Source organism: Ailuropoda melanoleuca, chromosome 18, assembly GCF_002007445.2.
Source record: "Ailuropoda melanoleuca isolate Jingjing chromosome 18, ASM200744v2, whole genome shotgun sequence".
NCBI lineage: Eukaryota > Metazoa > Chordata > Mammalia > Carnivora > Ursidae > Ailuropoda > Ailuropoda melanoleuca.
The window spans coordinates 14,170,053-14,189,865 of record NC_048235.1 but is presented as its reverse complement, the minus strand read 5'-3'; the positions used below and the strand labels follow the sequence as shown (position 1 = coordinate 14,189,865).

The 19,813-nt window shown below is 37.8% G+C and overlaps 1 protein-coding gene across 9 annotated transcripts in view; it reads left to right on the top strand.

Annotated features, from left to right (window-relative positions):
- SORBS2 (sorbin and SH3 domain containing 2) overlaps positions 1-19,563 on the top strand; it is a 337,321-nt gene extending 317,758 nt beyond the window's left edge. For 8 of the 9 annotated variants that reach the window (XM_034647577.1, XM_034647579.1, XM_019803972.2 and 5 more), the window contains 3 exons: positions 11,284-11,333; positions 15,236-15,342; positions 17,391-19,563. In XM_034647577.1, coding sequence (XP_034503468.1) covers positions 11,284-11,333; positions 15,236-15,342; positions 17,391-17,452 — 219 coding nt within the window. In that variant the 3' untranslated portion in view covers positions 17,453-19,563. The remainder of the gene's footprint in view (positions 1-11,283; positions 11,334-15,235; positions 15,343-17,390) is intronic. The other variant, XM_034647578.1, reaches the window with a different exon arrangement.
- Positions 19,564-19,813: the final 250 nt, after the last annotated feature.

The following is a 19,813-nucleotide window of genomic DNA, read 5'->3' as shown; positions in this document are numbered from 1 at the left end:
TCTTTACTTTCCATAACTCAATGAGGTGGGTTATATTATTAGCCCCACTTTAGAGATGAGGAAATTGATACACAGAGATGAGTCCAATTCCAAAGGCAGTTTGAAAAAAGGAGAGAGAGAGCGAGGAAACGAAAAAGTACTTCGTGCCCTTTTAACTCTCTGAAGAGAGTTATGTCTACCAGTTTGTGGCTACTTAAGACTACCAATGCATTTTCACCTTACAAACAAAGAATCTTGGGCAATGATTTTAATTAGTAAAGAGGGAAAACTTCCTAAATCTTTAGCCTGTAAATTTTTCTCTTAAAACAAAAGCAAAAACAAAACTTGATCTCTCAAATATGTTACCTGTAAATTTAAAAAAATATATGATTACTGGCAAAGACTGAAATTATGAAACAAAAAAAAATGTTTTATAACGTGTTACTATGCAAGTCACTTTCCCCCTCTATTTAAACGTCTTAGAAAATGAAAATAATTTTCAAAATCCCATAGTTTTCTATTAAGACTTTACCAGTAACACATATAGAGGCATGTGACCTATATTACAGGGTGTTCTAGGGTTTAAATAATGATCAATGCCCCNTTCACCTTACAAACAAAGAATCTTGGGCAATGATTTTAATTAGTAAAGAGGGAAAACTTCCTAAATCTTTAGCCTGTAAATTTTTCTCTTAAAACAAAAGCAAAAACAAAACTTGATCTCTCAAATATGTTACCTGTAAATTTAAAAAAATATATGATTACTGGCAAAGACTGAAATTATGAAACAAAAAAAATGTTTTATAACGTGTTACTATGCAAGTCACTTTTCCCCTCTATTTAAACATCTTAGAAAATGAAAATAATTTTCAAAATCCCATAGTTTTCTATTAAGACTTTACCAGTAACACATATAGAGGCATGTGACCTATATTACAGGGTGTTCTAGGGTTTAAATAATGATCAATGCCCCTGAGGCCCCTGAATACCCACAGAACCCTGAGGCATGGCTAACTTCCTCAACCAGGAGAGAAAAGGTCACCTAAACAAAGAACCCAGCCACACCTGCACTTGTATAAGATAAATGCACTACTGAATACAAGAGATCATTCATTACAGAAAGTCCAACATGTTTCTAAGTTAGCTATTTAAATAACTCTTTTTTTCTTTCAATGTAATCAGTCGTAAGACGAGATTAGTTACGTGGCTTGGTTCCTAGCGGCCTGTTGCAGGCAGCCCCGGGGCCAGGCGGTGTGGGGGAGTTTCACAGCAGCTCCCGCCAGCCACGCACCCACAGGCACACTCCCCACAGGCACACGTCATCGCTCCCCACTCCCCTAGTTTTGCAACAAACTCTCTAGAAATTGTGACCTACTTTACCAGCAAGTTACAAAGAGTCATTGTTTTCATTGCTTTTCCTTCATTTTTAGAAGGAGCCCTCCTGTAAAGATAAAGGTGTAGAATCTCCAGCCACCCACTTCAGAACAGTGATCCCACCCACTGGGAATTCTAAAATTCAAACTCTGAAATTCAAAAGAAAAGTTAGTGCTTTTCAAGCAAGAATTTGTCATAAATGTCACTTGCCAGGGCTTTTGGTAATGTTAACATTATTCGAGATTGGGGGATATTCTCTAAAGACCAGGTAACGGTGGGGTGGTTCTCAGGTTGTTCTCGACACAAGCCATAATCACATCTTGTCTTTCCTCAATCTTTAAGCCGCCTTCACTTTCTCCGGGAGATGGAATGTCTACACCTTTTCCCAGCTGTCTCCTTCCCTCCCTTCCTTTTCATTCTCCCTTGGCCTCTATCTCTGACCTGGCCTCAACACTTTCCCAGACTCCCCAGCCCTACTCACCTCCCCTCCTCCCTAAATACCCTTACCAGCAGGAGATAAATTCACCAAAATTAAAGGTAACTGCATCCTGAGTGTGGTTTATTGCATGTCTTTAAATGAATTTTGTTAATTAGATATATTTAGATTTGTGTCATCTTACAAGTTCTAAAAAGCCATGGAAATATTGGTTGCTAACATTTAACATCATTGGCATGGCCTCTGTCCAAATCTTTAAAAGATACACTGGTATAGCAGCTATACCCAAATGGGGAGGTGGGGGGAACAAACTAAAATTGATATATAAGAATAGAAAGTAATCACTAGATTTTTTTTTGGAGAATGATCCCATTCAAAGACATTGGCTTTGTGCCTGTCATCCTCTGTCCCTTCTCAGTGGGCTCATTACCTCCCACGTGTCCTGCCCATCAGTGGGTTCAGCAGAGCCCCAGGGCTGGATGGTCTTTAGCACTGTCTTGAACCTTCTTCTTCCACAAAACTGAAGTAATTAATGAGGATGGCAGGAATGACGCTTTCTTCTGATAACAGTTCACAAACCACCCCACTCGGAGTCTTGCAGGCTGGCAGCCTTGCTGGTTTTTAATTCCCTGTAAGGATACCATGAAAAAAGACTACCAAGGAAATTAATGGCTAACGCCAGAAAGGGATTTAATGACAACCGTGGCATGAAATGAATCCATCACAGCAAATTTCTGCTTCTACAATCAGAAGGATCCTGAAATCTCTTCCTTTAGACAAAAGGTGATAGACTTCAAATAATAACCCCTCCTCACATTCAATCTTTGGAACGTGAAATGGAAGCCTCTGCAGTTAAGTGAAAACACGAAGGTTCTGGTAGAGTCCAGTTTCTGTGCTAGGAAGCACCAGCACCCAACTCCTGAGAAATGCTGTCTACACAGTATTCCAAACTCCCATCACTGACTCCATCCACCCAAAGGGTCCAATAATGTGAATTCATCTTACCTATGAAAGGAATATTTTGAAAAAATGGAATATTTTAAAGACTAGCAGACTCTTTGCCCTTCGAGGTTTTATTTTGGCCAGTGTGAAATAATTAGGAAAAAATTTAAATAATAATAATAATAATACTTTAGATACTATCTAAAACTAAGAATTTACCTTTCTCCCACTCTTTCTGTGGTTTTCTTTTTAAGGCCAAAGTATTTATTCCTTGCCTTTCCCTTACTTGTTTTTTAGCCCTTAAACTTAGTCAATATAATGCAAAGTGTCTTTAGACTCGGACTTCTCTAATTTAGACGGATGATGATCTCGCCATTGTAGTATCAAGGACAGGACCAGGATTTACACAGGTTTATCCTCCTGCAAGAACCAAGTTCAATCTCATACACACATTAGGTTTCAATTGTTTGCAGAATGGTATGAGAGAATGAAGGTATTCACAATAATGATGTTTTCAAAGAATACTTTCATAACTACATCAAATAACTAACTCCAGGAAAATGAAACAGTTTTTTCTCTATTTTATCTTATTGGAGAGCAAATGATCATTTTAAATCCCCCACTGAGCTTCTTGAAAACATTATAAATCTATTTTTCTATTCATAGGAAGAATATAAGTTGACTGAAGTTATCTGTGCTTGTAAATATAGATGCAAATTGAATCAGCAGCAAAGTTTAAGCCATTATTATAGTTTAACCTCACATCTGACACTGATAAACTGTGCTGGCTTGAGTCCTTGAAGAAGGCTGCCTACTTCTTCCATGTCAAGCATATTACAAGTTACGCTTGTTACAGAGAAAGTAACTGCACTAAAAGCAAAGACAAAATCAAATTGTAATAATGTTTTAGTAGGTATATAGTATAGTATGCATGAAATCATTACAATACTTTTACAACCCCTATCAACCATTGTTTTACTTAACCCATGCTAATTTAATGCAATTTTATTCTTTTAAGCTATTTCTGAGACAATGTAAATCTTTCACATACAATCCAAAATCTTTCATGAATGTAAAATTCACCAACACTTTATAGATGACAGAAGACTGAAATGTACATATAAATTATGAGTGATATATAAATCAGAATCCAATATTTTCTCAAGTCTTTGAGCATCTTTTTTTAAATAATGGTTTTTCATGCTAAAAATTATCATAATTCTCTATTTTTCTATAAGCTGAACTTCCGCTTCCAGCTCAGAGACTTATGGCATGTGGACTCAAATTGCAATGTAAGCTCTTTATAAAGAGATACAAAGACTCTTCTTTGGGTTTCTTCCAAGAAACTCAGTTATTGTTGGCCCCTAAGGAAGTCTCCTCAAATTGCAATGTAAGCTCTTTATAAAGAGATACAAAGACTCTTCTTTGGGTTTCTTCCAAGAAACTCACTCTAAAACCATCCTCACTCTAAAACCATCCCATCAGAAAGTAATCCCCTTGAACACAGTTTCCAACATGGAATTAAACACTGAATCTTCCTAATATGTCCAAATGATCTTTCTGGCTATTTATCCACATCATTCCAACAGCTAATTGTTTTTTATCTATGAGCCTTGATGTTCATAGAACCCCTATATTAGTTGAGATTGGGGCAGCTGCCTTGCCAGAAAACTCAAAATAATTATAGCTGAAACAACGTACGAGTATATTTCTCTTATGCATAAATGTAGGGCATCTAGCCAAATGTATGTGGCTCCATAGTCATTAGGAAACCCAGGAGATTCCATTTTATTTTAGCACATCATCTTCCTCAATGAGAAGCTTCCACTGCATGGTCCAAAGTGGCGGCACCAGCTCCAACAGTCCCTTTCTACTGCATATATCCCATCTGTCAGAACTTATCACATGAGCACATCTTAATACAAGGAAGGTTGAGAAATAGACTTTATTCAGAATGTCCACGTGCCTATCAAGATTCTATTACAGAGGACAAAGAAGAGAACGCGTACTGAAGAACATCAAGGGTTCTCTGCCATAACACTTAAAGAAAAATACTTAATGCATTTCATACCTAGAGACTGCAGATTTGAGGTCAATCATTACTAATTATTATAAAAACATCCCTCAATGAGAGCTAAGAAAACACAAGTTTAAAAAAAAAAAAAGTCCTGCTGAGATTCCCATAAGCAAATCAAATACTTGTCTAGCACTTTGGACAAGTAGTAGGTCTTGCCCACTCCTGGAAAGAAAATAAAGCATCCTCACACAAGAAAGCTTAGTTGAGTCACTGTTGTATTAAAAATCTTACTTCGAAAGTAGGCCAAAATAGTCACAAGGTGGAGAGAGGACCATATTCAGTATTTAATGATATTTTACCATTTTTCCCAGAAAAGCCATGTTTTCTCCTTATGTGTTTTGTTAGAAAATGTGCCCCCCACTAATGATTGAAACTTTTTAGGAACCTTGATAGGTATTAAGAGAGATTTCCCTCTCTCTTACCTTGCATCTATTCAGATAAGCACAAAGAGAAGATCTGAGGCTGTCTTGAACCCCATTGTTAAACATTCTATTAAAAACACGCACATTCTTGTATGCATTCTTAGCCATGGACATTACACGCAAACATCTTCTTGATGCCAGCTTCTCTCCGTAAGTCTCTCTCTGCTCTGCCTATCAAGTTCCACCTGAAAGCAGCCCTCGCCGCCTGTGGTGTGAAAATTGCAGGCAGCCGGAAGAGCTGTCTGCAGGCTAACTGGTAAACCCTCCCTGCCCTGCTACTATTCAAGAGTTTGGCATGCTGTGTGTGCATGAAAAAAACAAAACAAGAAAGCTCCTCCTGCGGCCATAGAGTGAAGACAAGAACTAACTAACTTCTTATGGCTTTTCCAGGCTGACTTAAAAAGCGAGATATTTGTCTTGGGTAAGCCTCCGCGTAGCCCAGTGATGTCTAGGAGACCCTGCAGCTCGCCTGTCAGAGGGCTCAGCAGTTCCCACAGGGTAGGGTCAGAACGCCCCGCCTTGCGCCAGGCACCCTGACCACCCGTCCTCAGTAGGCTGGCTCTTCCTTAGTCATCATTGCTGTGCTTTGCCCCTAACGTGGAGCTAGAGGTCCCCCTGAGAGGAAGGGACCCCCGATGATGAGCTGTGAAATCAGATCAACTTGAAAATCCTCTCCTGTCTTTGGACAACGTGTTTCCCTTTTACGTCTGTATGTGTAAGCTTTCCAAACTCCAAAAAGACACGACCAAATTCTCATTCGACAAATACGGCTGTAGTGTATGTTGTCTTCTCCATCCGTCTCATGCTTCCATGTTCTCTGTAAATCTCTGCTTTCCTTCCAGTCACCGTTTTTAGTGCCAAGAATAAAGCTGTTGCTAATCATATGCCGAACTCTCAGGCTTCCAGTAATGTCTGCTTCTAGGGCATTCAGCTTATTTCAATTTTTTTTCTTAAATCCATGATCCTTGTTGCAAAATATCTTGTTGCTCCGGTGATATGAGCTACATTCGCTCCACAATCCTTTTTAAGCCTCAACTAGAGATTCGAGGCTATTTCAGTACTCTGGATTGTAGCTACTGTCAGTCTTTTGACAGCTCTGATTGAATTTAAAGGCGAAATTACTTTTCCCTGTAACTCCGTAGTTCCGTAACATCGAAAGCACTTTCAGATGAATGGATTCTAAATGGTACTATCAGTTCTGAGGAAGGCAGCCAAGGCATTTGGGGATTTCTGTCTCTGCAAAAGTCAGTCTTTTCACCATTTCTATTTGATAAACCCTTGGTTTTAACCTCACCTGGTCTGTTACATGACTATGGTTTGCAAATTGTTAAGGGCCCGATTGACTGCAAAGAGGATTTCCTTTTCCACTTTCAAAAAATAGCTATCTCTGTGTTTATGCCATTTTTGTGCTTTTTGCTTGCATAATGAGACCTAGCTTTGTTTCTGAGGCAGAGATTTGGGTTGCCATAGAGAAAGAGGAATGTTGATTTGAAGAGATTCTTAGACTCACTCATAGAAGGGCCTTCCAGAACCAAAACAAAAAGGAAGATTCTTCCACAATTAATATGGCCCAGCCATAAATTTCCCATGGGTCAGTGAGATGCTATGTTTTAGGTCACCTCAAGGTTTTTTCTTTGCCAGATTTTTACAGTATGTACTTATAAGTTATATGTGTTTGTAGGGAACAAAAATATTCTATATTCTTTAGATTCATGCAAAGTTGTGTATCATAATTTAAGAAGGAAAATGAGTCTATAAACATAAACATGGGATTGTTATTAGGAGAATTTTATTGAATTATCGAACTACAACTAACATTTTCTGGAAAAAAAATTGAAGAATTCTAGAAGTGCTTGTAACTCTTTCAAATATTCTTCCACATTAGTATCTAAAGTAACAGTCAATTCTTACTTAAGAAACATGGAATCCTAGATACAGCTAATCCTAGAGGTGCCGCTGCAGAAGTACAGACAGACAGGTGGGTTCTGGACTGACCGCATCTCCCCATCTGAGCTGGGGAAGTATATGTTTTACTGAAGTCAGAGAGTCTAGGATATTTCAGACCAGTTCCCTGATGAGCAGTGGGCTGGTTCTGGTTTTGAATATTGGCATTTAAACTTGTCTCATTTGTATCCACTTTTGATAACCTTAAAAAATAGCTACACTAAAAAAGAGGGGGGGAAAGGTTGCTACATTGCCAAGGGAAAAAAGTTAAGCATTTCGGATTCCATGAAAACAGCATGGTGCTTCAGTGGGTTTTCTAATTTTTATTGTACTCTTCAGACACATGTAAGACTCTCTGAATGTCACAAATGTATATGCTATATTGATCCCAAAACTGCTAAGAAGTTATGAGTAACGAGCAGAGTTAAAATAGAAGTAAGCACAGACCAAAAACACTGGTGGCTAAAAAGTGATCCTTGCTCAAAAATTTAAAATGTGGGAAGGGAAGTACATAGTCAGAAAAACATATGGATATCTATTCCACCACACTCGTGGTCTTTAAAATAACCTTTCAAAATGAATGTTGGGTAAAGGAACGTCGGGAGAGCCGGTCAAAGGCATATCAGCATGCTGCTGCCCCTCATCACCACTTGGGGGCAATAGAGTGCAGATACCGTACAGATCTTGTCCTCAAGGTTTGCGCCCTTGGAGTTCTAAACCGGAGGGGGAGAGGCAAAAGATAGTCTCCTAAGATGATTTCCTCGAGTGTCCATACAGAACATAAACACTTGCCTAAAGAACAAAATGAAGGTGCTGATTTTAACCAACTTAGGCCACTTTATTCCATCAGAGTAATTCAAGAAAGAGTGCCAGTCAAAATTATAATTGTTTCTTCTCTTTACTTATTTGTGATATTAAGAAATGATCTTTTGAGTTTGGGTTTCCTGATCTGAAAAAATGAAGCTGAATGGTTACTAGGATTGTTTTTACATGACCAGGACACTTGAGAATTAACCCATCAGTGGGAGCTGTCTCAGCACGCTGACAAGTGAGGATATAGTGTGGTTGATGATGGTACCCATACATAACAGAAGAAATGTATTTGTGGAAATGTGGATTCCGCCATGGATTCCCTGAGGGGGACAAGATTCTAATCATCATCTTGTCCAACTCCTTGCTTTTAGAAATAATGAAGCTGAGGTGCATATCCAAAGTTACATTGTCAATGCCAGCACCTGAAAGACACAAATGTGCCCTCACGAATAGCTATGAATGCTACTTACTCACTTATTGACCAAATACGTTGAAAATAAATTAATTCAAATACTGTAACCAGTCATCTTTCCTCAAAAGTGGTTCCTAACCATCCAGATTCACATGGAGATGACTCCTGTTAAGGTAATCTTAGAAGAGTTCTAAAAGTCACCATGATAGTAGTGCTAATAAAGGCTATAGTAAATCTTGGCCTGAGTATGTGAACAGTATAGAGACCTGGTAAGTCAGAGAAGGGGTGGGGGGTTCTCTTAAAGGCTATAAAGGAAAAGAAAAGATCTTGGGAAGGATTGGTAAAAACAAGGATATTGGTGGCTGGCACACCCAGGAACACGACTCCTTGAGACATAGACACCTGTGGCGTTAATGGAGCCACATACTTCTGGCAACAGCCCAGTGTTCATAATTGTCAAAGGGGTGATTCACTTAAATTACTTAGGATGTGAGTCAAATTGAAGGAATCAAAGTAGTCGAATTGTAATGATGACAACGAAAGGGTTCTATATGGACTTTCAGAGGACACTGTTTTGTATCAAGGAACAATCTGATTTTTAAAGTCGTATTTACGTTTTCACATAAGAGAGCAAAGAAATTAGACCAACCAGTTGTACCAAGCCCTGGGTGCCATGATGGAAACGTCAAACTTTGACTCAACTTAAAAATATTAGAACGATTTAAACAAGTAGAAAGAGCATAGCGAGATACATCTTACAAAACATTTTTCTCTGAAGGTAAGAACAGGTAATCAGATAATATTTTCTTATTTATAACTTCGCTATGCACTATAAATGGTGCTATGATGTTTCTGTGAGACAAAAGCAGCTGTCCTGGTACTCTGAAATACAGCATTTTCCTTTTTCTTAATTACATTTTTATATTTTTTGAGTGACTAATACGAGCATTTTCAATATCACATGGCTTGAATGTATGATCTTTGACCAGAAATTTTACTCCTGGAAATGGGTTCTAAAGAATGGTCCAAAGCAAGGAAATAACTCTTTATGTAAAGATGTTTATAGCATTGTTGCTCATGATAGTGAAAAAAAGGCTAGACCAACCTTCACTTCAAAAGCAAAAAAGAGGAATGGTTAAGAAAACTAAAAAATATATCTACACATATGTGAGGAAATATTATTCTGCAGTGATTTAAAATGCAAAAGAAGACTGAGAAAAGAAGACTGGAAAATTATTATAAAATATTAATAGCAGTCGATATACACATACCTTATTCCTGTATAAAAGTTATATACACATGATTGGATGAGAATTTGAAGAAATTTAATAGCTACAGGCTTATGGATGACTTGTGTTTATTTTACATATATTTGTTTATTTTATTTGTCTATTTATTATTTATATAAAATAGTTATAGAATCATTAAACATGTTTATATTGAGTTAAATGACTAGAAAATGGTTTAGTCTTCATAAATCTTAAAATAGTATATCTTACCATTTTAATAATAGATACATTGTTAGTAAATTTATATTGACTTAAAGAAGTATTGTACTCTAAAGTCATGCATGTGTCCCAACAATTTTTATCCACTCTTTAGTCTTAAGTTTATATATTCCATGCACAGACTGTTGAGTGAAATTTTTAAGAATAGTGTGAGTAAAGGTCCAATTAATAGATTGAACGCTTCAAGTTTTAGTAATGTAAGTACTTAGTCTTATGGTAGATACACAGGTGGATGGGAAGGGAGTGAATAAAGAATTTAGGAAGGAGAGCAGATTATAGACTCAGACTGAAAGGAACCCCAGATTTCCGCATCCATTCTTGGACCAGGGGTTTTTCTATGGACTATTTGCAGAGGAAAATTCCCAGGCTGTCAGTAATCCATTCATAACTCTGGGACCCAGGAATTGGCCCTGATGTCTAACACATGGACCTACTAACTAATTCAGTAGCCATCAAGAAGAAGAGGGTGTTTTTGAAATGTGTTGTGAATGAATTGTAATGTTTTTCTTTTCCTGAAATAGTAGCATTTAGGTAGTCAGTATAAACGATGTCAAGTTTACATATTCAACAAACATGTTAACTTTCATTCTTTGCAATATTTATGTGGATATATGGGATGCTAAGGTTTGTCATTTCCAATATTATAAGTATCTATTACAGATACTGGTCTTGATGCTTAGTTTAAAAAGAAAGGAAACTCTTTTGAGAGTTCAGTGCACTGGGAATTTCTACCAATATTTCTCTTCTAAGGTAAAATGTTACATGTTACCTGGATATTGTTTGTTACATTCTATTTAAAGTTCTCTGTTTAAAAATGCATGTGTTTTCTCCACATTGAGAACAGAGAGTGTTAATTCCAATGTAGCATGGGATGTCTGCCTATCTATATTTTCATCCGTACTGTATGTGAAAATGTTGTCTGTGAAGGGAAAGTAGAATGAATGTGGATACTTTGCTGTTAGACTAAATGTGGCCTATTTTCTGCTTGTTTGAGAAAACACTGAAGAATAAGATTGTATGAAGGTGTCCAGACTTCCCATTCTAGTGGTTTGGTGTCTACGTTCTTGCCATATTCCTGGCCTTTGAAAAATCAATGGGACTAAACCCTGACTTTTCCTTAATGCTTAAGCAGACTAGACTGTAGATATATTCAAAACATTTGAACCTTGGTTATTTTGATTTAATATAAAGCATCCTTCAAAATATTTGAATTATTAATCCTGCAGAATCCCTTTATTTGTTTTTTTTTTCCTTCCTCTTGGTTTTTTACAACAGGAAATATTAAATGTCAAGAAAAGTACCATGCCATTATCCAAATTATCTTTTACTTAGTACCAGTTTAAACACTGATTACATTGAAAATCATTTCATTTCAGCCACAGCGTCCTGTGTTTACTCATGAAAACATTCAAGGTGGGGGGGAACCGTAAGTATTCTTCTTATCTTCTAAGTTCAAGACTAACCTTGACCCACAAAATAGACAATAGATGTACCAAAACAGAGGCCCATACAATTTTGCAAGTGAGAGCGAACAAAATAACTAACATGAGGCTCTTCTATGAAGAGAAATTACAATGGTCTCCATCTTTTATAACAGAGAACAGAGTTCATTTTAAAAAGAAACCCATGATTTTGCATAGAAGACTGATTTACACACCAGAGAAACTTTCCAATGCTCCAGTGATGCCCAAGGTTTATGAATCTGCCTTCCTCTCTGTTCTACTCACCATGCAAATTCTAGTAACCACGGCTTGAAAGACACAGAAATGTCCTGAAATTGTTTGTACACATATTTGAANCGGCTTGAAAGACACAGAAATGTCCTGAAATTGTTTGTACACATATTTGAAGACCAGAAGAATGTCAAAGTAGACCAGAAGCGATGAGTTAGTAACATAATTCCAGAATTACATTCTGACAAAGGTCTTTGGAAATGGCAGTGTATTAAGACATTCACTGTCATTCAGTTAAATGCCTTGTCACGCTTTCAAATTCCCTCTCCTTTCTGACCTATAAGTGAATTTAAATTGAAGGTGTCGCACATTGTCTGTAAGACTCTCTTTGTGTGTATGTGTCTTTTCCTGCTCTGTTTTGCCCATGACAGATGTTCAGAGGTATCTACTTCCTACTGGCCACTGCTTAGTCTGTAAGTCAGGAGCTAGACCCCTGGGAAGGAGCAGGGAGGGAACTAAACCTTGTCAGGCAGACCTGAGCACCAGCAGAGCCTCCTCTGGCCCACTGTCAACGCTCTGCTCACGGGGCGGGTTGGGGCGGGGCGGGGGGGACAAGTCAGCAGGGCCTTCTATGCGGCCTGGTGCCTTCCTGGCCACTGACTCCCTCCTCACTTCTCAGAGACCTAGCAGTGAGCTAAAATCACACTCTTCAGAAACCAGTTCTCACCTCTTACCAAGTACAGCCAGAAAGGCTTTCTCGTTAGGGAAAGAAAAGTATATGAAAAGAACGGGTTGGAAATAAGAGTCACTTAAAGTTTCATTTAATTGGGGGATAAAAAATCAAATAAGACTTGTAATTCTAAAGTTTTGGTTTATTTCCTTATTCAAGCAGATGATAGGAAAACATCAAAAAAAAAAATAAATAAATAAATAAATTCCAGACCTGTTCAGGTCCATTGCATTACCAACACATTATAGTAAGGAGTTTCTAAGGAGTTTATGAATTCATAGGTATGTTATGTTATACTGTTTTATGTCCTATAAAGTTAATACCTCCACGTGTGGTCATTTGCGTATTTATGAAACCACAGAGCTCACAGGTAGGAAAAGGCACATATTCAAGGCCCTGCTATGGACATTAGAAAACATTCTATACTAAATTTCTATCTGATTATGACCCCAATGAGTCAGATTATGGGGTGTCACTAAATCTTTCATTTAAAAACTAGATTGGAGTGCAGATAGGAACATCATGTTATAATGTTGCCGCAATTCAGAATTACGATAAAATATGTTATAGGAAAAGTTGCAAGTTTATAGAGAGAGCTCCAAGCTTGGCTGAGCACTTCTTATTTAAAAGACAAATTTCTTTTGAAGCGTCCTGATTCCACCACCATCATTCATCTCACCAACACATCTTTCAAAACAGCATTTTAATTGTAATTCGACTGCATTTCCTGTCGTGCAACACTGATTTTGAAAGCCAGCAGGGGCAGGGGGGTTTCCAGAAGGTTTGTTTATGTTTCCATGAAACTCCCCCCCCCTGCCTTTTTTTTGTGGCCTAATTAAATCCAAATGGTAAGTAAATTTTGACAAGCACACTGGCTTTTGTCATACTAAAGTGTAGGAGTTTGTGCCAATTTTTTTTTTCTTAGCTCTTGGGACCTTGAGATTCCTCAAGCATCTGGGGTTTGGTGGCCTTAAATAGGCCTTTCTCCATACGAGGCTGGACAAGGGCCTGAGGGAGGGAAGGCCAAAGGCTGTAAAGCTCAATCAGAGAATCTGTATTTCCCAACATGAGAGCTTCAATGTATATTAGCAGCCCCAGAATGACTGTCTCCCTTAGATGTGACATTGGAAAAGGGACCAGGTTGAAATCAACTTTCCCCATATGGATATACAAAAGATACCATCCCTTCACCTAAGCAGCCTCAAAACCAAATCCTTAAAGCAAACAACAAAATAATCTGTCTACTCCAGCCCTGGCAAACATGTGTTGGTATTCAACCCCTTCTTGTCTTCTTGTCTTTTTTTTTTTCTTTGCTACCACTGCTCTGGGAATCTGGCTACCTTTCTCTGTCGTTCTCCACAATCAGAATCCTTTCTCAACAGAAGACATCAGATGCCCAATTTCAAAAGAGTACACGGGGCAGAAAAGATTTTCTAGGAGGACAAAATATTAATAGGGAAGGGAATCTCTCATGTTGTGATTTCAAGGGTAGATAAGATATTCCAGGAGATGGTGTTAGGCACCACCTCTTACCAGCTCTCTCCCAGACAACTACCACCACCTCCAGAGGCCAACTTTATCTGGGTCCCCCAATCTGAAAAAGTTAATTGACAGAGAGGGAAGCCAATGGAGCCACGTCCCTGATTTATGACATGTTTGAGTTCAAATGATAAGAAAGTTTTGTTCCACCAATATGTGATTTTTCTGACTAAAGTAATTAGAAATAAATCATTCTTGTCCCAGCAGTATTCAACATTATCTACTTTCTAAAGTTGACTTTAAAAAATCCAGAGTGCCCTGAAATGTAGTTGTTATTATCTTATATTGGCAGAATTACATAACTGCTAGAAGAAACAGCAAAAACAAATTCACTGATTTTTTTTAAATCCCCCTCATAATACTGGTAATATTTCAGTAGTAATATGAAGTTTTCACGTTAACTGCATATCATATGCTTCCTGAGCTGCACAGCTGCTAGAATTTTTGTCTTCACTTTCCAAAATGCCAGGCCACATTCATATGAATTAAAATACATACTATTATATTACCACAAATTCAATTTTACTGATCAATGTCACCAAAATAAAGACTCTCAATGAATTCAGGCAGAGAAAGGAAAGTGGTAGCATTCTATCTGTAATTCTTTTTGATATAAAATTATTTCAAGGGAGAGTTTAACATCAAGCACAATTTCTCCAGGACCCATTTTAAAAAGAAACGTATATCCATAATCTACTGTTTGATATTGATTCAGTGATCACTGAGCATAGAAATCATCTGCTTGACTTTGTAGGTGAATTACACCAGATTTTCAAATTCTAAATCCTCACAAAACACTGGCTCAAACTATGAAACTAAACTGCTTTAAGGAATTCCTGTTGGTGAAAAAAAAAATCACCTTTTCTTTTACAGCAATCTCCGTATAGCTGTCTCCATATGTCTGAGATAGTTTTACATCTCTATTTAGAACCTTGAAAATTCAACTTGGAAGTTGCAATTATTTGCTTTTGATTACGACCAACTAAAACAATAATTCCTTCTTGTTGTTACATCACTGAATAATATACACATCACTTCTTCTATATTATGAACTATTATTTAAAGTCCTCATGATATCTTTGACTAGAATATTAGAATACAGGTCTGATTTATAAATGTCAAAATGTTTTAATCCAACTTGTGGATATTACAACCTTCCACAAATATTCCTCCTTATACATTTGAAATGCTATCAGAGTGGTCTAAACCCCATGAAAGTCCAAATATTTCTGTTCACTTTACATGCTTACCAAAGACTTACACTATCTAATTTCACATGTTAATAAGGACAGAAATGTTAAAAGTAAAATGACTATGTACAGTCCTCTATAGTTTCACAAAGGTGTAAAGATTTGTCTTTAAACACATCCATTTGTCCTGTTTAAGATTTCAGGCTCTGTATAACTATACTCCTAGGAATGAAGATGAGCTGGAGCTCAGAGAAAGTGATGTCATTGATGTGATGGAGAAGTGTGACGATGGATGGTTTGTGGGTATGTGGACACTTCCTTTCAGATGCCTTTGGCCATTTTATAATTTGCTTGTGTTTGCTCATTTGTGATAGTCAAGCTTTCTTTGATTTCATGATGCCTCTGATCTTTCATGTATTACATATGCATTATGTAATCCCAAGGCACCAATGCACTGCATTTTTTTAAAGTAGGCTCCATACCCAGCGTGGAGCCCAACACAGGACTTGAACTCACAACCCTGAGATCAAGACCTGAGCTGAGATCAAGAGTCAGATGTTTCACCGACTGAGCCACCCAGGTGCCCCTGCATTGCATTTTTAATATGGTTTACTATTTCTTGTTTCAGGTATATGTGATTTTCTGCTAGTTTTATTTACAATTCAACTGAGAGAAGAAAATTTCTTTGAATAGCACCAACCAGAAAAGACTGGGATCTAAGAACTCTAACAACAGTGTTTCCTAGATGAGAAATATTAACACTGTTCAGTGGGCTGTGTTAGGTATCAGCAGTGAGGGTCTCACTGGAGAAAGCAAGATGAAGTCAGCAAATCATCTACTTTATTAGGTCTGATGTTAAATACCCTGAAAGTTCAATGATTCACCTTCATTTTAATTCTTGGTATAAGTAGAGAGAAGTTTCATTCTTACCACTTTAAAGACAAACCCCATTCTTACCACCTTAAAAGAAGAATTAGGGGCATTTGGGTGGCTCAGTTGGTTGAGGGGCTGACTTGATTTAGGCTCAGGTCATGATCTCAGGGTCATGAGATGGAGACCTATCTCCGGCTCCCTGCTCAGTGGGAGTCTGCTTGAGATTTTCTTTCTCCCTTTCCCTCTGCCCCTCCCCCATTCATGCATGCTCGATCTCTCTCCCTATTTGCCTAAAAATAAATAAATCTCAAAAAAAAAAGAAGACTAGAGCTCTTCTGGGAAAACATTTGTAGACAAGATCATACAACAGGACACACAGGAAAGAGGTAACAAAGAAATAAAGGCACAGGAAGATAGAGGAGACAAGAGGAAGGTCTGAGGGCTTTCTATAGACAGGCCATCAGTGGGGAAAATAATAAAAGAACAGAGGTCATATTTGCAGCCACAAGCCCCTGCTTCTGTTCATATGCAGCTCCCCCATTTAGAAGGAAAGTAAATGGCTAACCTACACAGGGAAAAAGAAAATCAATCAAACCAAGATAATAAGTTCCAGAACATAAATGAGAAATGAAACTGTAGAGCCCCTCTTCACTCTATTTGAGCTTCTAAAGGAAGAATTCAGTGCACCAACCTTTATTAAGAGTTTCAAAGGAATTATGTCATCTGAAACCAAAAGCCATCGTGATTGGAGCCACTTGTGCATTTGGTTTCACTCCTCATAGTAAAAATCACACCTGAGGATGAACCCCTGGCCACAAATAGTTCTTGGGCCTCTTTCCTCCTCTAGTGACTTTATAAATTTTTATATTTTATCAAGGATTCTGGCAGCGCTATTTGTAAATGAATGAGGTAGCGGTGAGCGGGATCGCCTGTGACGTAATAAGACAGGACCGTGATGGTGTCCCAGATAATGCGTTAACGTTAGTCCCTGTAGAAGAGGGGTGACAGACCCCTTGCTCACCGAAGCTTACTGTTGGGTTCTTCTAATCCATCCTGTCACTGCCAGCCTCCACCTCATTTAGATTGTACTTGAGAACCTCACTTCCCGAGAGCTTTTCCACTCCTCGCTCTTGCCTAGCAGCCTTGGCGATGGGGCACTGTCCCACTTAATATCATTACATTAAAAACCCACGTCCTCAGCAGGATGGTCTGTCCCTTCCGGCTGAGAGGCTGAGCTTCTCTGCGTAGCCTGGTTGTGTGTGGGAGTGCAACACTTAAGCTGGAGACGCAGTGAAGGCATCGGGCAGTACAGATAAAACTGCTCACTTCTTCCCGTGGGCTCACAGCGAGTTTTCTTTCTTGTCCAAAGGCCCCAAGGCTTGCTTTCTTCGTGAAGGCTTGTAAGTGAGGTTTTCAAGCCCACATATATAACCTGATATTTCATTGTTGTTCATTTCATTTCTTGCTTCTATTTTCAGGAACCTCAAGAAGAACCAAATTCTTTGGTACTTTTCCCGGAAACTATGTCAAGAGGCTGTGAATCACTCTCCCTCCTTTTTATGCCGCATTTCAGCACCACGTCTGCATAACCTTGCCCAAAAGAGCCCCTCAGGCCTCCCACTGTCCTGCCTTCCAGTCTCCAGTAGAAGTCACCCCACCACCACCACCATCTCTCCCTGCCACCAAACCACCAGCAAAGGGACTGCCCCTGCTGAGCCCTGGGGAGGCTGGACACTTGCTTCTGCGTGAACGTGCATATTCCTGATTTCTGCTCTTAACTTTGAAAGTCGCTATGCGAGATCAGAAAGAAAATCATTATAGTTAGAAAGGGTGAAGTATTTGAAGCAAAAAAAAAAAAGAAAGAAATATCTCAAGAACCTCTCTAGTCCACTTTGAAAGACATTCTCCCCTCAGGCAACCAGAGATTGTTTATTCCTTAATGCTGTGGTTTGCATTTTCACATTCTTAGCTTGGCAGTATATTTTCCTTTCACGAGTTTGCCTAGTGTCCTGGTTTACACGACATGAAAACTGTATACTTCGGCTGTTGTTTGCCTGCACTTATATATTGTAACACGCACAGTGATTACAAAATCTAAAGCAAGCGTAGGGAAGTTAATTCGGATGAGTGTGATTTTGTTGATTGAATGTGAGTTTTCAAATAGGACTCTTTTCCTGCAGTTTTTTTTCTGTACTTTTTAGAAGTGCAAACAGTAAGTGAATAAGAGCCTTTGGTAATAATCATGAGACTATACCAGGTTTAGCTAGACTACAAAAAAAAAAAAAACAAAAACAACAAAAAACAAAAGCCTATTGTGTTGTAAAGTTGCATTGCTATTTTATATTAAAATGTAATAATCAGCATCATGAACAATGAGCTCTTAGTGTTTTATTTATCTGGTAAAATTTTAATAAAAGCAGTGTTAGTGAGAGGTGCAAAGAATTGTTCTAATGTAGACTCTTGAAAGTATCTGTAAGCAATATTCATAGGTAAGCTTTCACTGTGTGCACACATACACATTTGAGATTGTACGAGATCAGACAATCCATATGGTATGTTGTACATTTTATGGAAATGTAAAGGAATCCCACACGTTATTTTATAGAAATAGAGTACTTCAGAAGCATCACAAGTATTAAGGCTGGTTTTAGCAAGGATTATGATCAATACAATTATTTTTACTACGATAGTTATTTTTCTTCTATGGAACTCAGAATCCTGGCAACATTTGAGGACAGGAATATGTTGAGCCTGCTTTTCCTGGTGTGTGTAAAATATTTCCTCGGAATCCATGAGGCACTTTTTAGAAGCAATGTTAAATCATTCAGGTTATATTTTCTGCCCTGAAGTAGAAATTTACAAAATGGCTTTGGGACCTGAAAGATTTAATGTGGCTCACAGTGCCTGAATTACACAGACCTTGAGAACTAGCTTTGTATTTCTTATGACTTTGCATAAGAACTATTCATATTTGGATCTTAAGCACCTTATAGATAAAACTTTTTATGGCATTTCTTCTGTGGACAGTGACTGATCTTTTCACAATGTACGTAGACTCTAGAATTTTGTACATATGTTTGCTCTTTTTTTTGTACAGACTAGTTGTCAAGAAAAATGGGAATTTCCTAATTTGGTCTTTATCTTTCACTTTAAACTAAGCTAAAACACTTTCCAACAGGTTATCCTTTACATATCCCACAGATCACAAGCACGTCTTGATTGTGAAATTCTGTAAGATAGCATTTATGCAAAAGTTTATGGACTTAAAAGATCTTAGCAGCCAAACTGAAATGTACTGATTACAGAGGAGTTTCATTAGTAGAAGGTGAAGAAACATCTTTGAGTAGCCTACCTTGGTAACTGTCAAGTTCACAACCAGCTTTATATCTTAAAGGCTTTGGATTTGAAATTAAGTCAACTGCATGCAGCTTTGCCGATAAATGAATAATTATCTTTGATGCCATTTATGAGAAAAGATTTCAATATCTGTTGCCTGTCATATTTAAGAAAAATTACTGTTTCTACTCTCTGTATCTGATTTTAAAAGAAAAAAATATTCATACCTGGCTTTCAGGTAATTGACTTTGAATTCTTACAAGCGAAGGTCATTGTGTTTTTCTTGAATAGACACCTAATAAATTTTGCTTGGAAGTTATACTTCAGTTTTTCTTTTTGACATTTATCCTTAAGAAGATTGTGTAGTTTACACCAATTTCTTCGATAAACCAAGAGAAAATGCATTTGTTCTATGTTCTCTTGATACATACACACATGGAGAAAAGATGTACGTGCATCAGCTCAGAGAAGAAATGTTCTAAAGCTCATTCGCTAAATCCTCTCTGGCTGAAAATTACTACTCAGCTAAAACAACACATTTTAAAATATTTCTGCCTCAAAAACT